Below are 19,546 nucleotides of genomic sequence, written 5' to 3' on the forward strand. Positions count from 1 at the left end.
GTATCAAACAAAATATAATCGAAATGGTGGTAGTCAAATTCGCGACTATATTCTTAAATAATTCACTCCATTAGTCAAGTTCAAGGTTTTATGTAGTACAACGGCGGTTTTTTGAATGCATTAAATGAAAATGAAGATGTAATAAGATAATAAACTAGGTTATCACAAGGAAATTAACAGGAAAAAAGATGTGTTTCACGGAATACAATTAAAATGATGGAAAGTAAATTTCCGGTTAATGTTCGCCAAAGCGTAAAGTACGTAATTATGACGGCGTTGCTGTTTTATTACTGGCCTATAGAAAAATACCTAGCCTTTTACGAAAAAAAAAATTTAAGGACCATGAAATTATTCACCGCTTTCATTATAGGCCTATTATTTTTTAACAATATTACGAATCAAAAACTGTCATATTATATAATTTTAACTACTACATGGACGAACCAAATCAAGCTAACCTAACCAAAGCTAACCTAACCTAACCAAAGCTAAGCTAACCTAACCTAACCTAACCTAACCAAAGCTAAGCTAACCTAACCAAAACTAATCTAACCTAACCAAAGCTAATTTAACCTAACCTAACCTAAGCTAAGCTAACCTAACCAAAGCTAACCTAACCTAACCTAACCAAAGCTAAGCTAAGCTAACCTAACCAAAACTAATCTAAACTAACCAAAGCTAATCTAAGCTAACCTAACCTAACCTAACCTAAGCTAAGCTAATCTAAGCTAAGCTAAGCTAACCTAACATAACATAACATAACCTTCGTAAATGCAAGGCCTCTAACCGGAGCAAGAAGGGATCTCAATCATTTAATCTGCAAGTACACGCAAAAATAAATTCAAGTAAGGATCACGCTCCCACTGCATGAGAGGTCCGCGCATGCGCTACAGCAAAACTGTTTCTGTCCCGAGCCTCTCATCTAAGGCACTCGTCATAATTTACTCGCAATATTTACGCAAATACACATTGTCGCTAACAGTGGTGCTATCTCTCAATAATGTTCAGAACGAAGGAGGTAGACAGAGAGAGAAAACATTTCTCCCGCCAACTACGCCACACACCAACGTCACGTTCTTATGTTGGTGACATTGTGTATTTACTTAAATTTGGTGCTAAACGTAACGGCACGGTTCAAAGTCACCGTGCTAATTCTCCAGTATAGCGCAAGATATGTCTTTCCCGCCATGACGATCCGCACACACTGTCACTTCACTGCCATTAGCAGTGTTGCCAGGTTTCTACGAAAGAAAATCCCTCAGATGGGTTGAAAAATCCCTCTTGGGGTGGTATGGTCTAAACTCCAAAATACACCTTTTAAAAACGAATTAAAATAATAAATTAGAACAAGACAATGTTCCTAATAAATATCACAGTGCAACAGAGTACTCACCCTCAGATCGGCATATTATTGATGATCCTGTTCACATTCTTCTTCTCCCTCTTCTTCTGCAACTAGCAACCCAGCTATTTTGTTGTCTCTTGAATCCTTATTGTAGGCTACATATTTTCATTGAACAGTTTCGACATTTCGTCGGTGATGGGATAGTTGTAACACTTTTTGTTCATGTTGCTCATGTCAAGTTTCACCCGCACTATAGACGACACTGTTTTTGCTGATAGTTTATTTCTTTTCTTCGTTTTTATATCACTAACCATTGAAAATATGCGCTCTACAGCTGAATTAGAATGGGGCAAAGGAAGGCAAATTTTGGCTAGTTTTCCTCAACTTTTTAACAAAAATTCAGAATTGAAATTGTGACATTCTTCTATTCGCTACCAAAATTCTAGTACAGGAAAATTTAGATAAGCAGTTTTCTCTTCAGAAGAAAAGTAATTACAATGACTTACAATAGTGTAATGTTATTCAACAATCTGATTGAACACAATGTGGTATAATTAGGCCTATTTATTTATGATATGTTCATAATAAATACTTCAAATTCAGTTACTCAACCTGTAGCTACCATTTGTTTACGTGAACATTGTCGCCAACATGAATGAAAATTTTTCTTGAAAGAACACTCTCGGACTTGTTATTATTCATATTTAAAATAAGACAGTGTATTTTTCTTTACACAGACTATGAACTGCCTAAAATGAAAATTTAAGTCATTAAATATTTACTCGATGTTGATCACTATTCGTCCCATTGTACTTACGACGTTCAGATTGAAACAAATATGGTCAGCGTGTAAACAGTGTTGCCAAATTGAATGAGTTTAGCCAGATGGGTGACATTTGAAAGTTTACTTAAAATTTGGTGCCCAATTTGCCCAAGAAATAAATGACCAACCCCTATTTTATCATAAACTTCGACTGTAATAATTCTTTTTGATATAAAACTGTAAAAATAAGTTAAATCTGGCACATCCGATATTGTCATTCATTCATTCGCTTTCTGCCCAAGAGGTCTTTCACTGCAAACCCAACATTCTCCAATTTTCTCTCCCGTTCATTATTCCTTCTGGTGTGTCCTTCGGTAGGCAGCTTCTTCTTAGCCAATGACCCAGTCAATTCCTTTTTCTCTTCCTGATTAGTTTCAGTATCATTCTTTCTTCACCCACTCTTTCCACCACAATTATTATAAATTCCGAGTTCTGAGATAAACTGCATGCAAGTTATTGTTCATAACTGATATTGTCTTTTGAATGTATGTTTCAAGTAATTTTGAAAAAAATTATAATTACCGTACGCGCATTAAAATAAACTGATTTATTCCCAGAAATCATAATTTAAGTTCTAATCAATTATGGTGAGGCTTACAGAAGGGTAAGTTAGATTTCAACCCATGCAGTGCATTTTCCAGCCCTAAATCACAATTTCTCCCTTACCACTGCATTTTTAATGTAGCACTTAGTCTATGAACTCGAGTCATTATAGGGGCTCCACTTCAAGCTATGCAATAAACACAAATAATGGTATACCGATAGCGAAACCTGCTATATTTTTTAAAGTCATACACTTACAACGATGATACTATAATATTATTACAGAGCAAGAGTATCATATAAGTAATGCGTAACGAAGTCGCGTGCACTTCCCCTTTGTCTTCACCGGGCAACCCCCGAACTTGACGTCATTTTTCTGTCATGCAGCTGCATTTCACTCAATTTATCTCGGCATCCAGCTGACGTAACATATTCGTGTTTGGCGTCGTTGTAAAGCACTCTAAGAGATTCACATGATTAAACGCAAATTTACTTTACTCAATGTGAAATTAATTTGATATTTTTTTTAGGAAGAAATGTACATTTTTGAAGATGCTGCACAATACCACTTATCAACATAACAAGAAATGGAAAAAATCGCAACAGAAGGCAAAAGTAGGTTAGGAATCGAATAAGCTAAAAACCACCAGCACTGAGTGAGTTAAACGGTTTTAAACAGCAAAAAAAGAAGCTTTGGCTCAGGCTGCCAAACAATCTTCAGACTCAAATATTGAACTTGTGCCTCGGTCATCCAGAACTGTAATTCACTTTTGTTAAAAACAAATTGGATACTTTAAAGTAGAAAGGTGCAAAGTGCCAAAATCGTAGAAAACGAAATTATTACGCAGAAAAGTGCAATGTGCCTAGGTGGATGATGTATGAAAGAAGCTACATCCACTTGTGTTTCATAAGCGAGATATTTAGATATTACGTTGCCAGCACCATGCAGTTTCAGACGGTAAGCGCCCTCTTGAGCTGCATCATAGAAGGGCAGTTGCCTGATAGTAATGCTTGTTCCCTTACAATGGATCTTCAATAGGTCATATTTGTGCCCAAACTCACACACAGCAAAATGTTTTACAGACGTCACCTTTCGCGTTATAACTTTGGAGTTTGTGGATGTGATACAATGCAGTCTTACATGTGTATGGGGGATGAAAGCATCGCGAGTAGAGGTGCCAATGAGATTGCCTCGTGTCTGCTAAAACTGATCATTATGGACATAACAAACAAGAAGAATCTGGTAACTGTGCAGCTCAAAACAAAAATTGTGTAATGGTTTTCATGTGTCTCTTTTTAGTTGCCATTGGTTTATTTGAGCACATAAAACAATATTTCCTTCTCAGTGGCCACATTTCTTGCAATGCGATTCTGATTTCGCTTTGATTGAAAAACGAAAGAAAGTGACAAAAGCCTTCATTCCTAGTGACCTGCTTAAAATCGTAAAACCATTTCAAACACTTCCAATGCTAGAGTCAGATTTCCTTAATATCCAAGATGTTGCTGATCAACTAATTTCCACCAATAACTTGAATATTTCTAAGGCATGTTGCATTCAGTATGATGTTAGTAAAGCAGGTAGTGTTCTATGAAACAGTCCCATGATAATGAAGCAGTGCATATCATTAAAGTGCTTAAAAAGGAAAAAACATGAAAGATGTGCAATCAGCATTGTTTCAAGTTAAAGAACAAAATAGGGAAATTACTGAATAAAAGAAGGGGGATCTATCTATTAGCAATGATTCCCTACCTTCCAAATGGGGAGCATAGGCAGTTCTACAGGCAGATCTGCGAGTAAAAATTGCTCCAGAATAAGAAAAAATAGGTATTGGTCTTTGCACCATTCTACTGCAACTGTACCCGTTACTTAACCCTTTTTACAATTTGTGTGATATAATTAAATCTGGAGAAATAATGTGTTTACATACCACTATTATTAATGAGTAAACATTGTACTATTGCTGTTTTCTATCAGTAAAAAAAAAACATGACACAAATATGTGTACAATAAATTGAGGGGAGTTTTCTCAAAACTCGTTATCTACATTTCTTTTTCGATTTTGAGGTTTTAGCGTATCCTTATGTTTTTGGGTCAGGAGAATCCAATGGTGCTATCAGAATTAAGCTAAAGTTGGTAAGTATATCAGTAAATTGATCTTGAAATAAAAGAGATTTTTCAAAACTCGGTATCTACAGTTATGTATTTTAGAAAACAGTTGTCTTGAAAAAAAAAAGAAGATTTTGTAGATAACGAGTTTTGTGAAAACGCCCCTCTTATTCTTATAGCTACATTTGTTTATCTTATCTTCATTGTTTCATTTTGGCACTTTGCACCCTTTTACTTTGAAGTATCCAATCACATATAATCATCCAACACATGACACAGCTGTACCTACACAAAGCTCTGTGGCTCAATCAGACATCAAACAATAATATATTGACTGGGTGGAGAGGGGAGATGGGAAAGAAACACTATATGGACACATTTCTCAGTGGAAAGCAAATAATTTTCTCTGCTGAGGAATTTCCCCAGCACAACGGAGGTTTACGACTCTTATTCCTAGTATCAACAAAGGAATACGGTAAGATTGCATCACTCACCAACATTTTTCAATATATCTGAATGAATATTACTTGAGAAATGGGAACGAAAATAAACCGAAATTATGACAAACACAATTTTATTTGCAGATGATCAAGTATTTACATTGAACAACATAAACAATTTACAATTAAACAGTATACAAACTCAATAAACTAAAAGAATACATATATATTATTTAATGTACCGAAGTATAAGCTTATATGATATTTCCATGCAGATATTCTGCGTCATCATACGATGAAAGAGTAATGGCGCTTATTCTGTCGGATCCCGGCCAACTAGTCACTCATAATGAGTGCACCTCAGCACACGTGTGGACTTCAGTCCTACGTTTATAGACATCTATGACGTAGTGCAGAGGGCGGCCACTAGAGGGAACCCAAGAGTTGGAACTTAAACTGAGACGATTCTGTCCGACGCCGGGGTGAATATCCGGTGTGGCTTAGTGGATAAAGCATCAGCATGTAGAGCTGAAAACCCGAGTTCAAATCCCAGCACCGGAGAGAATTTTTCTCTGTTCCATTACTCTTTCATCGTATGATGACGCAGAATATCTGCATGGAAATATCATATGTACTTCGGTACATTAAATAATATATATGATACGCGTAAATCACTTCGTGATTTAAGACGGCGCTTATTCCGTCGGATCCCGGCCAACTAGAGTCCATGGCAATTCGGAAGGCGGGTTGTCTGCTAGCGTTTGCGTCGAGAGAGACAGATAGAGAGAGCAAGGCAGTGTACAACATTGCCACATCGTACTTCACGCACGTGCAATACAAATAGCGCAGGAGAGAATTTAAATTATCAAAAGACAATAATGACCTTAGCCGTTGATTACTGTAAGCATGACACCAAACAAACCCTCTTTCCTTCACTAACAATATTCTTTGCACGTTTCTCAATCCCACACCACATGCTTCTGCAGTCGTTTCTTGCACGTTGGCAACGTTGCTGCCAGCATCAAGATGGCCGGCGGCGTTCTGCTCGTTAACGTTTTTATAATAATTATACACCTTAAACACTATTTTCCGCGCCTGCTTGTGTAATACTTGTGTTTTTACAGTCTCTTCTTCCATTTATTTATCTTACATACACATAGTAAATGTTAGTTTTACTTATTCAATGTATTGAAACACTCGCACGTGAACAAACGAACTCAGGAAGTGCTTGTTATAGACTGATTCTGATTGGTTCTCCTGTTCAAGCTTGTGACGTCACATGCCATACAGGCTACGGCGCATCTAGTGGCCACCTGCCTTCCGAATTGCCGTCTAGTCTAGTCTAGTCACTCATAACGAGTGCACCTCAGCACATGTGTGGACTTCAGTCCTACGTTCATAGACATGTATGACATAGTGCAGAGGGCGGCCACTAGAGGGAACCCAAGAGTTGGAACTTAAACTGAGACGATTCTGTCCGACGCCGGGGTGGGTATCCAGTGTGGCTTAGTGGATAAAGCATCAGCACGTAGAGCTGAAAACTCGGGTTAAAATCCCGGCGCCGGAGAGAATTTTTCTCCGTTCCATTACTCTTTCATCGTATAAAAGAATACAGGTAAAGGTATCTGCTTTACATGTCATTAAGGCATTTGGAGTCCGGGTTGGGTTTTCCCTCAACCAATTGAAGCATAATTGCTGGGTAATTTTCAGCGTTGGACCTCTGATTCATTTTGCCATCATTATTTCACATATCATCATCCATACAATAGCCTGGATTAAGTTCATGGTGCCGTTCAGCTACCAAATCATTCACAGAATAGGATTGCTAAGCACAATAAACCTCAGACTGCAGTGTAAGCTTCTGGGTCCCTCCTCCGAAAGAGAGAGGAAAAAAGGCATTTGGAGGACATGGAGGCACAGCTTCAATGCTTTCATGACCTTGTCGCTAGAATGAGGTGGTGTGGTTGGCAGCCAGTGGCGTATGCTGAACCTGGAGTTTGGGTGTTCTGTTAAAAATATATAGTTGGTCTATCTCGTACAATTATTATAGGCCTAAGTGATATATCGAATCGACATTAACTGCCATTTTTAATATATAATTTAGTATTATTTATATTTAATAACTACGGGGCGGATGTTGATGACCTAAAAATCTACTTAAAATGATCATTAAAATGTCCTTAAACTAAAGGAAAAATGACATAAAATTAAAAGAAAATGACATTTAAATATTATTCAAAGTACTCGCACCACAACTTCTTAAAAATTAATCACCTTGTTTCAATGACTGCCCTGCAAATGCCGGAGAAAGGAGGCAACTACAAATAACGTTATTCAAAACTGCATTATTTATGATCAAACAATAAGCATGGCCAGCAAAATAACCTGTTTGAAGTTCCACAACCCGCTAACTATTCTACATTTCCATATTGTGAAATAGAAAAATGTCTAGTGTATTGTTCGCTTTTTGTTTTATATTGTTGCACTAAATTCGGAAATGGCGGGGTAGGTCTACCCTTATTCACTAAATGTAATTTCTCTCCTAGTGCGCGAGAAGAGAATGGCTTTTGCAAAAGATCTTTTACAGTGTACATTTCCAAGTGCAATTATCATTAAATAAGTAATTTAAATTGTTCACCTGCGCTGGCACACAACTATGAACCCTAGTAAAACCTAAACATAGTAAATTCACTCACATAAACAGTAAACACACATGTCAAACACAATATTTTGTAACGCTACAATTGACAAGTTGAGCTGCCTGTATGCAGGACGACCTGCGAGCTTGAGAGAAGCGAGTATCCCCACCATGCCACCTTGCGCGCGCAGAGAATTGTAGCAGTACCTCTCAGCAGGGGATGTTCTTTTGTCTGGGCTGGACAACCAGACCAGACCTCATCCCACTTCATCAGGCAGAGCGAGCCTACGTTATGAAATGTTGTTTTCTAATGCCAGGCGTTTGACAATAAAGTCATTTGACCTCTTGCACTCCAATATTTTTCAAAGATATTATCATGACCAGCCACTGAAGCACAGATTTTGAGGTGTTCCGAATCCATTCTTGGTTTGAGTTGCACATTGGGCAGTTAGGGGACTGATATATTCCAATTCTATGCAGGTGTTTAGCCAAACAATCATGGCCTGTTGCCAATTTAAATGCAGCTACAGACGATTTTCGTGGATTTTGATGCACAGAGTTCCATTTTTTCCCTTGGGATTGAGTTATCAAATTTTGTTTGTTGAAGTCTAAGTATGTAGATTTAATAAATCTCTTCACAGAGTAATACGTAGATTTAGTAACAGGTCTGTAAGTAGCAGTGCTGCCCTTCTTGGGGCTACAATAATGTAAACAAACCTGGAAAAATGATCATGGACCTCCTAAATACAACTACAGAACTTGTCTACAGAAAAGAAGATCCCCCTACTTTCATTTATTATTCTGGCTCTGGTACAAATTCAGACTTATTACTAGTAACATTAGATATCCATCACGAAACCAAGAAAAAAATAATCGAAGACCCTGGATCTGGCCATAGAGTCATCATTGATTCTATCCATCTCTGCCAAACCGAAGACAGGAACCCTACAATAACAAAACTACGTTATGAAATGAAAGCCGTTCTGGGGATGTGTGCACATTCAACCAGCAGGAATTTAAAATATTTAAATGGTAGTAAATTAAAATTAGTCTTGAACTATATAAGTCAACTTCCAATGAGATTACCACGCATTCAAATTGTGATAAATTAAAATTATTGCTGCATTATATAAAACAACTTAAAATACAAAATGAGATTACCGAATTTACAGGGTGTCCAGCACACACCTTGAACATCCGCAATATATGCCCCTGTTGGCAGCACGGTCCAACTGTCTTTTTCCTCTGGAAAAGACTTTGTATTCAATTGATAGGAGGTTGAGTGAACCTCGGGCCATTTTGGAAGTTTTGGCAAGGAGAAAAATTCCGTCACCACCTGGGAGCTTTCAGTCTGTAGCCAGTTGCTTTACCAACTGAGCTAATCTGGAATTAAAATTGAGTAATAAAAAACAATGGACCTTAAGAGACAAGATCTAATAAGATGTAAAATAATACTAAACAACAAAATTACTGAATAAACTAGCTCATTTAATTATGTAAGATACTTACTGGTATTCTTTGAAAATAAAATACAAAATTATAACAAAACTGCAATATGTTTAAAAATAACAGGACTTATTAATGACATAATTGTATGAACTCACAAAATCTTCAAAGAATAGTGGAATAAAAACTTACAACACTTTGGCACTTTCAATATTAATGTATGGTAGCGAACTCAGTCTTTGACATGGGAAAGTCCTCAAAAAGGAGAAGAGTACTGCTATCGACAGAAAAATATACTGATGGCTAAGAAGTGATACCTCATATCTACAAATAAGGTCATTTAATTTAAATACATTATTATTTAAAGTATACGATTATGTCTCGTGATCAGAACATAGTACGAAATGGAAATGTATCGTTTGAAAAGGTGGAAAAATTCAAATATCTCGAAGCAACAGTAACAAAAATATAAATGACACTCGGGAGAAAATTAAACACAGAATAAATATTGGAAATGCCTGTTATTATTCGATTGAGAAGCTTTTGTCATCCAGTCTGCTCTCAGAAGATCTGAAAGTTAGAATTTATAAAACAGTTATATTACAGATTGCTCTGTATGATTGTGAAACTTGGACTCTCACTTTGAGAGAGGAACAGAGGCTAAGGATGTTGAGAATAAGTGTCTTAGGAAAATATTTACGGCTAAGAGTGATGAAGTTACAGGAAAATGGAGAAAGTTACACAACACAGAAGTGCACGCATTGTATTCTTCACCTGACATAGGAACATTAAATTGAGATGTTTGAGATGGGCAGGGCATATAGCACATATGGGCAAATCCAGAAATGCATATAGAGTGTTAGTTAGGAGACTGGAGGGAAAAAGACCTTTGGGGAAGCTGGGACGTAGATTGGAGGATAATATTAAAATGGATTTGAGGGAGGTGGGATATGATGGTAGGGACTGGATTAATCTTGCTCTTGTAGGGACTGATGGCAGGCTTATTTGAGGGTGGCAATGAACTTCCGGGTTCTCTAAAAGCCATTTGTAAGTAAGTATTCTTTAGATTAACTACAGTAAGACAACCGTTGTAGACATTGCCACAACGAGGTTGAAACTCTTGAACACGTCCTGGGATCCTGTCCGCACGGTGAAGGTCTGCAAAATGCTAGACACCACCAAGTACGATCAATTATAGCTACTGCCCTTAAAGATGCCGATTACAACACCTTCGAAGAAGTACATGGTCTCTCCGTCACTGGCAGTACATGGCGCATAGATATAATAGCTTTCAAGGAATCTAAAGATCTGGATTCATAATTGATCCCACTGTGCGTTTCGAAACGAATGAGGAACAGCCAGCAGAAGTGGATAAGGAAAAAAAGAATATCTACAATCCTACCATTCCATATTACCTCCAAAAGTACCAGCTAGAAGAGCTTGAAGTAATCGGACTTCTGGTTGGAGCAAGAGGTACCGCTACTCTCTTCATGAAAGATGTGTTTAAGAGGTTTGGAATACTTACATCTATTACTCCGATTGTAACTTTAGCTGCATTGAAAGGATCAATTGCTCTCCTGAAGCATCACCTATATTCGAAATGAAACCAAGTTCATTAGCATTCTTTACTTTTTTGTAAAACTTGCCTCTCTAAAACTAGGTATTTCCACCAATCACAAAATGTATTTGCAGCTATGTACTTGTAGGAGTTTCATTGTCAAAACAAAATTAATGGTTCACTGAACTTGTAAACATTTATATGGTTAAGCACTCTTTGTCCCTTATGGCAGCTTACGAATAGTGAGAAGATTTCTAAATTAAAAATATGTTTATAAAATTGGACAGTTAACTAATATTTTGTCTTCTAGTAGATCTTGCAAAGCAGAAATATAAAGGCCTATATTTTGGGAAAATTAATAAAAAAAAACAGTTGTTTGATTTACCTGCATATTTACAAATATGAGGTATAACTTCTTAGCCATCGATAAGGAAGCAATGGAAAAATGTTTAAAAAGTAGTGATATTTGGGTTTTACTGATATTCTGTGTTGCATTTTTTGCTGGTTAGTACGCACATCCACGCACACTCCAACTTTATTGCGTTTCTTGTGCAAAAATCACCATTAAAACTGTTCAATACAGAAGAGTCCCAAGGAGCAAAGTTTCACTGAAAGAGTGAGCCAAACACTTTTTACTGACTTAGGGTGGAATTCATAGTCGTCACTTATAAAATGAGTGAACCCTTAAGCAATAAGTTTTTGCTTATAATAAGGGAACCCTTAAGTCAATTCCGAATTCATAGACAACACTTATTTTCACGTAATGAGTGCTCACTTACAGCTGCCGGACATGACGTCATAACAAAAGCTGACTCTCATTGAACTAATCGAAAGCAGCTCTACATGGCGAGTTGCTATATCAAGGAGTTATCAATATTATTGTACTGAATAAGTTATATACAGCAATAGTTTCATGATATGTTAAATTCTAGTTTCATGTTAGTTATAGTTATAATCAGATATCCTACTAATTGGAACACATGTTCTGTAGTAGTGAATTTCTTAAATAAATAAATTAAGCCTATTAGGCCTACTATATAATACTGTATATTGAATTTATTAACGTAGTGTTATATAGGTCAGTTTCTATCTGATGCTTTTCCAATTCACTGCGGGCTAAAGCAGGGAGATGCACTATCACCTTTACTTTTTAACTTCGCTTTAGAATATGCCATTAGGAAAGTTCAGGATAACAGGCAGGGTTTGGAATTGAACGGGCTACATCAGCTTCTTGTCTATGCAGATGACGTGAATATGTTAGGAGAAAATACACAAACGGTTAGGGAAAACACGGAAATTTTACTTGAAGCAAGTAAAGCGATCGGTTTGGAAGTAAATCCCGAAAAGACAAAGTATATGATTATGTCTCGTGACGGGAATATTGTACGAAATGGAAATATAAATATTGGAGATTTATCCTTCGAAGAGGTGGAAAAATTCAAATATCTTGGAGCAACAGTAACAAATATAAATGACACTCGGGAGGAAATTAAACGCAGAATAAATATGGGAAATGCGTGTTATTATTCGGTTGAGAAGCTCTTATCATCCAGTCTGCTGTCCAAAAATCTGAAAGTTAGAATTTATAAAACAGTTATATTACCGGTTCTTCTGTATGGCTGTGAAACTTGGACTCTCACTCTGAGAGAGGAACATAGGTTAAGGGTGTTTGAGAATAAGGTGCTTAGGAAAATATTTGGGGCTAAGCGGGATGAAGTTACAGGAGAATGGAGAAAGTTACACAACACAGAACTGCACGCATTGTATTCTTCACCTGACATAATTAGGAACTTGAAATCCAGACGTTTGAGATGGGCAGGGCATGTAGCACGTATGGGCGAATCAAGAAATGCATATAGAGTGTTAGTTGGGAGACCGGAGGGAAAAAGATCTTTGGGGAGGCCGAGACGTAGATGGGAAGATAATATTAAAATGGATTTGAGGGAGGTGGGATATGATGATAGAGACTGGCTTAATCTTGCACAGGATAGGGACCGATGGCGGGCTTATGTGAGGGCGGCAATGAACCTTCGGGTTCCTTAAAAGCCATTTGTAAGTAAGTAAGTAAGTAAGTGTTATATTTACTCTGTAATTTGCCAATTACAGCTACAGTTTACATTTTTGGTTATGGTATCTATACTTAACTCTTTTTAATTTATTTTTATTTGCTATTTTTCATTTATATCTATAACTGTGTCTTTTATTTAGGTAGTATCTATGTTTTTTTTTTAATTTTTAATATGTAATTACACTTGTATCTTGCATTTGTATCTGTTCTATCTCTTTTTTCATGTTATATGCAATTCTATGTTTTTTCCAGAGGCTTCTCCATGTCTCTAACATACCTTTTTGGGACACGTATATTTTCCTCATTTCGTTCAAGAAAGTCCACAAAATGCTCAAAATCATTCTCAGTATCCATTTTGAAAATGAGTGGTCACTTAAGGGTACAGACCAGCTCACTTAAGTAATCACTCATTATGTGAATGAGGGACCACTATGAATTAGGAATAAGTATAAGTAACCACTTAAGGGTTCACTCATTTATAAGTGACGACTATGAATTCCGCCCTTACAATACCATTGCTATCGGAGAATTTACTCCTCTTCTGCAATTATGTCGTAACATCACACATGAACTATTTTAAGATGAACAAATGAACAGCTCGTGACAGCTTAAGGGCGGGGAAGAGAAAGATCTAGAACAGTGAAAGAAATTCTCTCCTACAAAACTCCCAAGGTTTTAAGAATTCTTATATCTGCATAATAAAGCAAGAAAACTGTTGAAGATAACACAAAACAACAACAATACTAATAATTATAATAATTTATTCTATTAATTAACATTACAAAATAACTAAAATAATAGTATAATTTTACATGAACTTGTAGCACATTGGCTGTTCAGCTTTAATAAATGAGTGATAATCCACAGAACTAGAGACAATGATACGACTTCCTCATGTTGCTCTCTATCAAGAATTCATTTTGTCTTCAGATAAATCTAATATAATATAATGAAAATTTTTTGAGTTCAATCTATAAGATTTATCTATTTTGCAAATGTTTATTTGCTACAACATATATAGAATATTAACGTTTTTGCCTTTTCGGCATCATCAGATATGTTAAAAAACACGTAATCTAAACCTTGAACAAATTAACGAATGTACATTGTAATATGCATGACAGATAGATTTTCATGAGTTTTATGTAGTATGCCTTGTAAGTAAAAAGGTTTATGTAGAAAAAGATTTCCAGAAAATATAAATTTGGAAGGTCGATTATTATGACAAAATTTTCTTCAATTATATTCATCATAAATTCACTCCTTTATAATATTAAATAATTATCATTAACGTATATTCACGTGTTTATTTACATTTTCCATTATTTCGCCCCTCTCAACAACTGTTTATACAGGATTAAAACACATGTAAGTTATTAAGATTAATATAAATTTAAACTTTGATCCAAATTTACACTTTTTCCCTTTATTTCAGCATATCACCCATTCTAAAACCTACAAGCATATGTTTCTGCCAACACAATGATGTTTGCTACTATTTGAATGCAGTTACTTATACACGCAATCAATAAGTAAGTTTCTAGCAGGATACGATCATTCACTTAAAATTTATTAGCCATATATTTTTCAGATAAAACATTGAAACATGTATTTTACAGATTCAAGATTGATGAATGAAGAACAGCCAAATGTATTGCTAAACAACTACTAAGGATCAATTGTAACAGCATGACAATATACGACACATAAGATTTTATCAAATTTTATCATTATTTATTATTAATTTTATTAATCATCTATTATTGATTTTATAAATTTGTCCTTTAAATATATTGATATTACATCACCATTTTACTCATAATTAACAAAATTCAACTACAGTGAAACCTGTTCAAATCGGAACCTGAATAATCTGGAATCCTGTCTATTTCGGAACAATTTATTGGTCCTGGCGAAATTTGTATGTATTATGTGTAATTTTTCCTGAATAAAACGGAAACTGTCCAACGCGGAAACAGAAACTGTCTGCTACTGTTCAAAACGGAAACAATATTTTGGACACACTATATTTTGTATCTATATTTTGAAACAGCGTGTAATTTCAAGGAATATACGAAATATGTAGGTCACTAAGATAAAAACAAGTTTTCTTTGCAAAATTTTAGAGGGTACAAGGGTGTGTTGGCCTGTCGGTCATAAATTTTATTACTCTGTTGACTAGGCAGACGAGTCCCTTCAAAGATTTTCAATGCTTCACACCCGTATACTGTCGTAGCTAAACAGAGCGCAAGTGTAGTGATTTCCAGGTAAAAAAAAAAGTTGCATAAAATGTGGCATTAACATTAAGTGATGAAGTAAAAGTTATCGAGATAAAGGAAAATTAGAAACAAAGTCTATGTGAAATAATATTGAAGTACAGTTGTGGAAAACTCAGGTGTGACACTTTAAAAATTAAAGATCATAATGAGTGAGTGGCTTGCGGCCGATATTGGTGACACAAAAGGAACCAGAAAGCAACTGTTTATGTGAAAATAAATGAACTGTTGTGGGAGTGGGTTCTTCATGACATTTCAAAGAACAAGCCAATTTCTGGATCTGTTTTGCAAAGCAAGCTATTGAACTGGGAAAGAAATTAAATAAACCAGAATTCAAGGCTTCTAATAGATTGCTCTTAGTCCAATTAATTAATAATGTGCAGTGATATGCAGTACAGTATTAGAGTATAATGTTGTTGTTGTTGTTTTCTAATGCCAGGCGTTTAACAATAAAGTCATTTGACCTCTTGCACTCCAATATTTTTCAAAGATATTATCATGACCAGCCACTGAAGCACAGATTTTTAGAGTATAATGTTAGATATTAAATAGAATGAGATTAATAAACTTTAGTAATGTTTAATGACTAATGAGTGAGTTACGATAACATTTATACAGAAAATGAGATTTTAATCAAGATGATTCACCAACGTAATAAGCAACAGAAAGCTGATTTAATGTGATGAATGTTAAATGGAATATTTTGTACTTCTTACAGTTTGGGACATGCCATTTTGTTTTTCATGTATATGAATGACAAAATATTCCATTTTAATGTCACACCTGAATAATACGGAAACCTGTCCACAACGGAAAAAAAATTAGGACCATGTCACTTCCGTCTTGAACAGGTTTCACTGTATTAAGTCTTTTCCACCAATATTAATTATTGCTGACATTCGTATTTTGTTAATAATTTAATGCAAGATGTAATACAATATGCTTGTCATTTTAATCATTTCATATGTGTTTCGTAACATGAGTTATATGTATCTGCAATCATATTGACCTTCCAAATTTATATTTCCTGGAAATCTTTTTCTACATAAACGTTTTTACTTATAAGACATACTACATAAAACTCATGAAAATCTATCTGTCATGCATATTGTTGTTGTTGTTGTTATCTAATGCCGGGCTTTGGCAACGAAGCCATTAGCGTTCTTGCTCTCCAATATTTCTCTGTGGTTGATCCATCAGGTAGAACTTCACAGGTTATGAGATGATCTTCAGTCATTTCTTCTTCTTTGTTGCATAGAGGGCAATTTGGATTTGTGTAAATTCCTATTTTATTCAAGTGTTTGGCCAAATAATCGTGTTCTGTAAGCAGTCTGAATTTTGCTACCGCAGATTTACGTGGGATTTCTGGAATAATTTCTGTTTTTTTTTATTAAAATGCTCCATTTTTTATCTTTGGCTTTGGTACATAGTGCTTGGTTTTGCTTGATTTTATATTTATTTTTAATTAGTCTTTTGATGGATGTAAAAGGTAGGCTTGTATTTGTATTCTGAATTAAATTGGATCCTTTCTTGGCAAGAAAGTCAGCAGTTTCATTTCCAGCAATTCCGCAATGTGCAGGTATCCATTGCAATTGAATTCTTTTCTGTAGTTTTTGAAGTTGTTGGATCATTTTGTGACATTCTTTAATTTGGATTGACATCATTTTATATGAATTTATTGCATATAATGCTGCTTTAGAATCAGAGAGAATGACAGCATTTTGAAATTTATCTATTCTGTATAGTAGGTGTTGGAGTGAGATATGAATAGCCATTATTTCCGCATCAAAATTTGTTGTATGATGTCCTACTGGTTGATAAAATGAGAATAACGCACACGTAATTCCTGATCCTATCTGTCATGCATATTACAATGTACATTCGTTAATTTGTTCAAGGTTTAGATTACGTGTTTTTTAACATATCTGATGATGCCGAAAAGGCGAAAACGTTAATATTCTATACATGTTGTAGCAAATAAACATTTGCAAATAGATAAATCTTATAGAGTGAACTCAAAAAATTTTCATTATATCTCTATCAACAACTCAAATCGAAAGTGAAACCTTGACAATGACATTTTAACAATGCTGCATGATGCGACTTGTGCCTAATCCCATAAATTCTCGACAGTCATGATCAATTAAGTGAATTCATTCAAGGGAACCATATGTTTCTTATAGAAAACCAGAAATCTCTTTGTTCAGAGACGTCAACTATCTTTATTCATCCAGTCCTTAGTTGTCTGTAAACTTATAACTATAGAAAGAGATAAATTATATTCCATTCAATATCTGTTCAAGATATAAATCTAGCCAATTAAAATGCTAATAAGCACAAATTCTAAACAGATCAGAAACAATAAAATATTTTCTGTACATATAATATTAACATTTATTACAAGGGTAAATAACCAAAATGCATGATGTGCTTACAAAATACATACTACGTTAGATGTGCAAGCATCTCAATTTAAAAAGACAACTCAGAAGGTATTATGCATAATATACTTCACAATGTGGACAGGATGTGGTAACTGTGCAGTACCAGTAATAATATCATGCCTGGTGGTACCAGTGTTCCAACATTATGATGATGTCATCTGTAAATACTGGCAAATGTACTGAAATGCAGTTTGACGACTTCTAAGTTGCAACAATGTGAAACAAGTGAGTCAATGCCAGATGGTTCTGATAGTGTAGGTTTTGCGTAGAAACAGGAGCATTAGAAGAGCACTAAACATGTTGAAGATATATGTAAATCTTATCTTTTTTATTTTTCTCTACAAGCTTGATACATGTTTTCTCAAATCTTTGGTAAACAATTCAACAAAAACGAGTGCTTTAAACTATGAATGCCTGTGCAAGGTAATTTAGATTTCATGACTGGCTATTTTTCATGTTCAATTTTCTCTGTCCTCTAATTTTCTAATTATCTTACTACTACTGAGATTGGATCCTGCGGGCACCCTTGAAGTTTACTGAGAGAAATTGAAGCATTGCTGGGAAGTATTGCTTTAGAAACAATCCTTTTTCCTTTATGTGTATATAATAACATCTAAAATCTGTATCAGGATAACTCTAACCCCATTGACGCCAACCATGAAAGTCTACATTAAAAAAGTCTCGTATATTTTCTTTTCTGAATCTTCTTGAGGGACGAATATAGAAATAAATTTAATGCAAAGCAACATCTACCATCCCACTGATAATCTTTAAATGTGGACTATCAGGTAGTATAACATAAACGATAGTACACAGACTCGCTGTGATTGAAGTTTTATGTGATATGTGAATTACTCTGCAGCTGGATATGGTGTTACATATTGTCAGTTAAGAGAGTCCTTTCGAGGACATGATACTTCACATTTCTTATACAAAATTTTTAATTTCTCTATCAATTAGTGACAACTGAAATAAATCTGTTCCTCTAGATTTCAAAACGAAGAATGTGCATTATGTATACAAACTGTCCACATTATCTTTAACTACTCAGGACGTTAGTGAAAGTGACTCACGAACTTAGTCCATAAGCAATAAGTGTTTGTTATAACAAAAGCCTAAAAAATATCCCTAAAAAGAAAAAAAAAATATATTTCAACATAATGAGGCAGTACTTCCTTCTTACTTGGTGTACGGTACCACTTGAACATATACCTTTCTAGAGACTTTATGTAACTTATTGCACGATTATTTGAAAAATTAAGTGTTTGTCCCCTTTCTACCCTCCTTACAGAGAATTACAATACTACACAATCCATGAAATATATCGATGTTGAACATTTGAGTGTACGTACTCTATGTGAAACATGTAGAGAGCATTAAGAGATTTTTTAATGCAATGACTGAAATAAGTGTAAAATGTTTGCTTTCATGACATGTTGGAGTTGGACATCAGCATCATCACCAAACTAAATTGCTCTGTAATTGCACCTGTTTCCATTCAAAACACTGCTACACCTGACTTGCTCAGAATCTCTGTGCAAATGTGGGCGCGGGCTGCGTATTGGCCGAGGAGTTGAAGATCATGCCAGGCTGTGTCACATGCTGCTGCTGCTGTTGTTGTTGCTGCTGCTGCTGTTGTTGCTGCACGTGGTGGAACTCGGGCTGTTGTTGTTGCTGCTGTTGTTGCTGTTGCTGCTGTGATGTCATGCCAGATGAAGTGGTAACAGGGTGAGGTGGTGCCAGACGTACACGCTTGGCATTAGGGCCGTGGTTGTGGCTGTGGTTTCCTTGGTCCCCCTGGCCCCCTTGGTTGCCCTGCAACAGTGCAGATTTGCGTGACATGAACATTTTTCTGTTC

The 19,546-nt window shown here is 35.5% G+C and overlaps 1 protein-coding gene across 2 annotated transcripts in view; it reads right to left on the reverse strand.

Annotated features, from left to right (window-relative positions):
* Nucleotides 1-13,712: 13,712 nt before the first annotated feature.
* The window catches only part of Cdk8 (cyclin-dependent kinase 8), a 29,697-nt gene continuing 23,863 nt past the window's right edge, over nucleotides 13,713-19,546 (reverse strand). Inside the window, exon 10 of one of the 2 annotated variants that reach the window (XM_069839121.1) lies at nucleotides 13,713-19,503. In XM_069839121.1, coding sequence (XP_069695222.1) covers nucleotides 19,213-19,503 — 291 coding nt within the window. In that variant the 3' untranslated portion in view covers nucleotides 13,713-19,212. Of the gene's footprint in view, nucleotides 19,541-19,546 lie in introns of both variants that reach the window. The other variant, XM_069839122.1, reaches the window with a different exon arrangement.

This window comes from Periplaneta americana, chromosome 11 (genome assembly GCF_040183065.1).
Source record: "Periplaneta americana isolate PAMFEO1 chromosome 11, P.americana_PAMFEO1_priV1, whole genome shotgun sequence".
NCBI lineage: Eukaryota > Metazoa > Arthropoda > Insecta > Blattodea > Blattidae > Periplaneta > Periplaneta americana.